The sequence below is a fragment of the Eurypyga helias genome, unplaced genomic scaffold (assembly GCF_000690775.1).
Source record: "Eurypyga helias isolate BGI_N326 unplaced genomic scaffold, ASM69077v1 scaffold27576, whole genome shotgun sequence".
NCBI classification, from domain to species: domain Eukaryota; kingdom Metazoa; phylum Chordata; class Aves; order Eurypygiformes; family Eurypygidae; genus Eurypyga; species Eurypyga helias.
In genome coordinates, this window is record NW_010257643.1 from 6,272 (window position 1) to 8,983 (window position 2,712).

The 2,712-nt window shown below is 61.4% G+C and overlaps 1 protein-coding gene across 1 annotated transcript in view; it reads right to left on the reverse strand.

Moving 5' to 3' along the window:
* Positions 1 to 1,919: 1,919 nt before the first annotated feature.
* The window catches only part of LOC104511472 (mitochondrial chaperone BCS1), a 3,678-nt gene continuing 2,885 nt past the window's right edge, over positions 1,920 to 2,712 (reverse strand). The window contains exon 8 of the mRNA XM_010154100.1: positions 1,920 to 2,282. Within this exon, the coding sequence (XP_010152402.1) occupies positions 2,030 to 2,282 (253 nt within the window). The 3' untranslated portion in view covers positions 1,920 to 2,029. The remainder of the gene's footprint in view (positions 2,283 to 2,712) is intronic.

Consider the following 2,712-nt stretch of genomic DNA (forward strand, 5'->3'; position numbering starts at 1 on the left):
AGTGTTTGGAGCATGGGAATTCAGCCATGGAAATGGCAGTGAGGACTTGGGTAACTTCAATCAAATGCCAGACATTTAGAAGGGAAGTTTATTTCCTGGGAGTTGGGATTTCAGAAGGGGCCCTCGCCTTTCTGACTTGCTGCTCTCAGCCTGGAGCAGAGGACACTTTGCAACAGCGTGTGGAATTGAATTTGGGCTGAACAAAACAAGCCTCTGGGTCGGAGGGGAAGAACGGAGCCCGCACCCTGCCCTGGGTTCCTCACTTGGTGTTGGCCTGTGTGACACCCACCCTGTCACCCACCCGCCTCACAGGGCTGCTGTGGGGTGTAACTGGCAAGGGCAGACGGGCACCAGTGGCACCTGTAGCATTAACACTATTAAAAGCAAGCAGAGATGTTGCCTGTGCTCTGGTGGGGGGGACACTGGGCCCCGCTGGCTTTCCCTCACCAATCCCCATCCTCCCAGACCGCTGTGAGGCGTTCACCAGTCACTCGCTGGGCAGTTTTGCCCCCCAGCTCTGAGGGAAGAGGCTGGTGCTGAGCACTCAGCCCCTGCGGGACAGCCAAACGCAGGGTTCGAGATGCCAACAGCAGCCTCCGGCTCCAAGACGCACCCTGAGTCCCTAGAGATGCCCCCCACCCCGTGGCCACAGGATCAACCCTTCCCCTGCAGAAACATTTGTGCAAGTCTGGGGTTGCACCAAAGCAGCACCTGTTTGTGCTGAAATTCAGGCGGGTGGCACCTGCTGGGCCCCTTCGCACCCTCAGCTTCGCCCTTGGCCCGGCGGGGCAGAGCCAGGAGGGCTGAGCAGCAACCCACTGGTTGGGGTTTGGCCTGGAACCAGCCCCGCCAGGGTGACACAGTCCCCAGAGCCAGGGCAGAGAACACAACTGACTCCAGGGAAGTTGATTTTAGGACACGGAAACAGGGACTGGGGAGGGGAGAGGCTCTGGCTGGCTTGTTCTGTGGGTCAGCACCGACACCCTGACCCCGGCTCCATGGCGTTGGGAAGCAGGCGCAGAACCTGCCCGTTTCTCAGTTGCATTTCAGGCACCTGTGGCTCTACCAGCCCATCCAGGACTTTTGTTCCTGGCAGGAATGAAGCCCTGTGACAGGGAAAAGGCTGCGAGACTGCCAGCAGCAGGGCCAATCCCTCCTTCAGCCACGCAGGGCCTTTCCTGCCGGAAGGAGAGCAATCCCCTCCAACAGGGATTTCTGCACCTTGCTCTGGGCCGGCCTGGCTGCAGCAGCTTGCACTGGGATTAACATCAAGCTCTTGGGAAGGTATTCTGTACCCAGCCAAAGCCTCTCCTCTGTCCCCACACACAGGCCTGCAGTAGCTCCAGGGACCCACATCTCCTCCTCTGGCTGGAAGGACAGTTGTGTCCTGCAGCAGGAACGCTGCCCAAGTGGATCTGCGACTCGGCATCGCAGCCCAGCAGAGCAGGAGCTGTGGCACCAGCCTGAGGGACAACGAGCTGTCTCCCGGGAGACAGCTTTTTGCTGCTTTTTGCTGAAACACTGGATTTGCAGCTCTGGAAGAGCAGCTGGATAGTGGGGCAACTAGCAGGCAAAGAGAGCCAAGAGCCATGTTGTGCACTTCCCAGAGAATATTCACTGCAGACCGTTTGTCCCTTTAAAGACCAGCAGCTCTTTAGCAGTTGAGCACCCCGATGTCCTGCCCCAGGGAAATGCCCTTTTGGGGCACCCCCAGGCTGTCCCGCAAGGAAGGGGATGCACATCCAGGAGCCTTGGCAGCTCACGGCAATCCCAGCACGAGGCACGTGAACGGTGAGCAGGGCTGCTGCGGTAGCACCCCAGTGTGGGGAGCAGGAAGAGCCGATTCCCTCTCCCTGCCGTGAGGCGGGCAGCTCCAACTCCCCACGTGCTTCGTTAAAAAGCCGAGGCCTTGGTGGGATAGAGGTGAAGAGACCTGGCCTGAGCGGGCTGGGCAGCGTCACGGCGTCCCCGTGACGGCCACGTCCTTGCCCCGGTCCTCCGAGCGTGGCAGAGAAAAGCTGGCCCCTGGTCACAGCAGGATGGAGCGTACGTTGGAAATGGCTCCTTCGGGATCCGTCTTGTAGAGCATGAAGTGGCCCTGCACCTGGGCAGCGCTGATCTGCCCGGAGACTGCCAGCGCCTGCTCGGCAAACCGCTCGGCCGCAGCCGGGGGCTGCTGGGGGTAGAAGCGCTGGAACATGCGCGCGAGCTGCCAGCGGGAGCAGTGGCCCACGTGCTGCTTCAGGTCCACGCGGCCGGGGCGCACCAGGGCTGGGTCCAGCCTGTTGGGGAGACACGGGTGCCCCTGAAAACCCAACTGCGGGTGGGTCTTGTGGGAAGCCCCCTTCCTGCTAGCACACTGCGATCTGCAACGTGCTCCGCGCTGCGAGATGGTAAATGTGGGGAATGGGTTTGTCCCTGGGGGGCTGAGGTGGGAAATGAACCCAGAAGTGAGAGAGCTGGGGAAGGGCTGGCTTCGGAGGACAAGCGTGTCCTGGGAAACGGCTTTGCCCATCTTTGTCCCACGGGCAACCTCTGAACAACCCTCTGGGCCAGCTCGGTCCGGAGCAAGCCGAGCCTGGCACAGGGCCTGGCCGGGTGCCGTGAGCCCAGGCCGCACCCTGCCACCCCAACGTGCTGCACCTGGGGCCAGCACTTCCCTCACAGCATGGCCACAACCCCAAACCCTGCAGATCCCCACAGGCAGGAAGC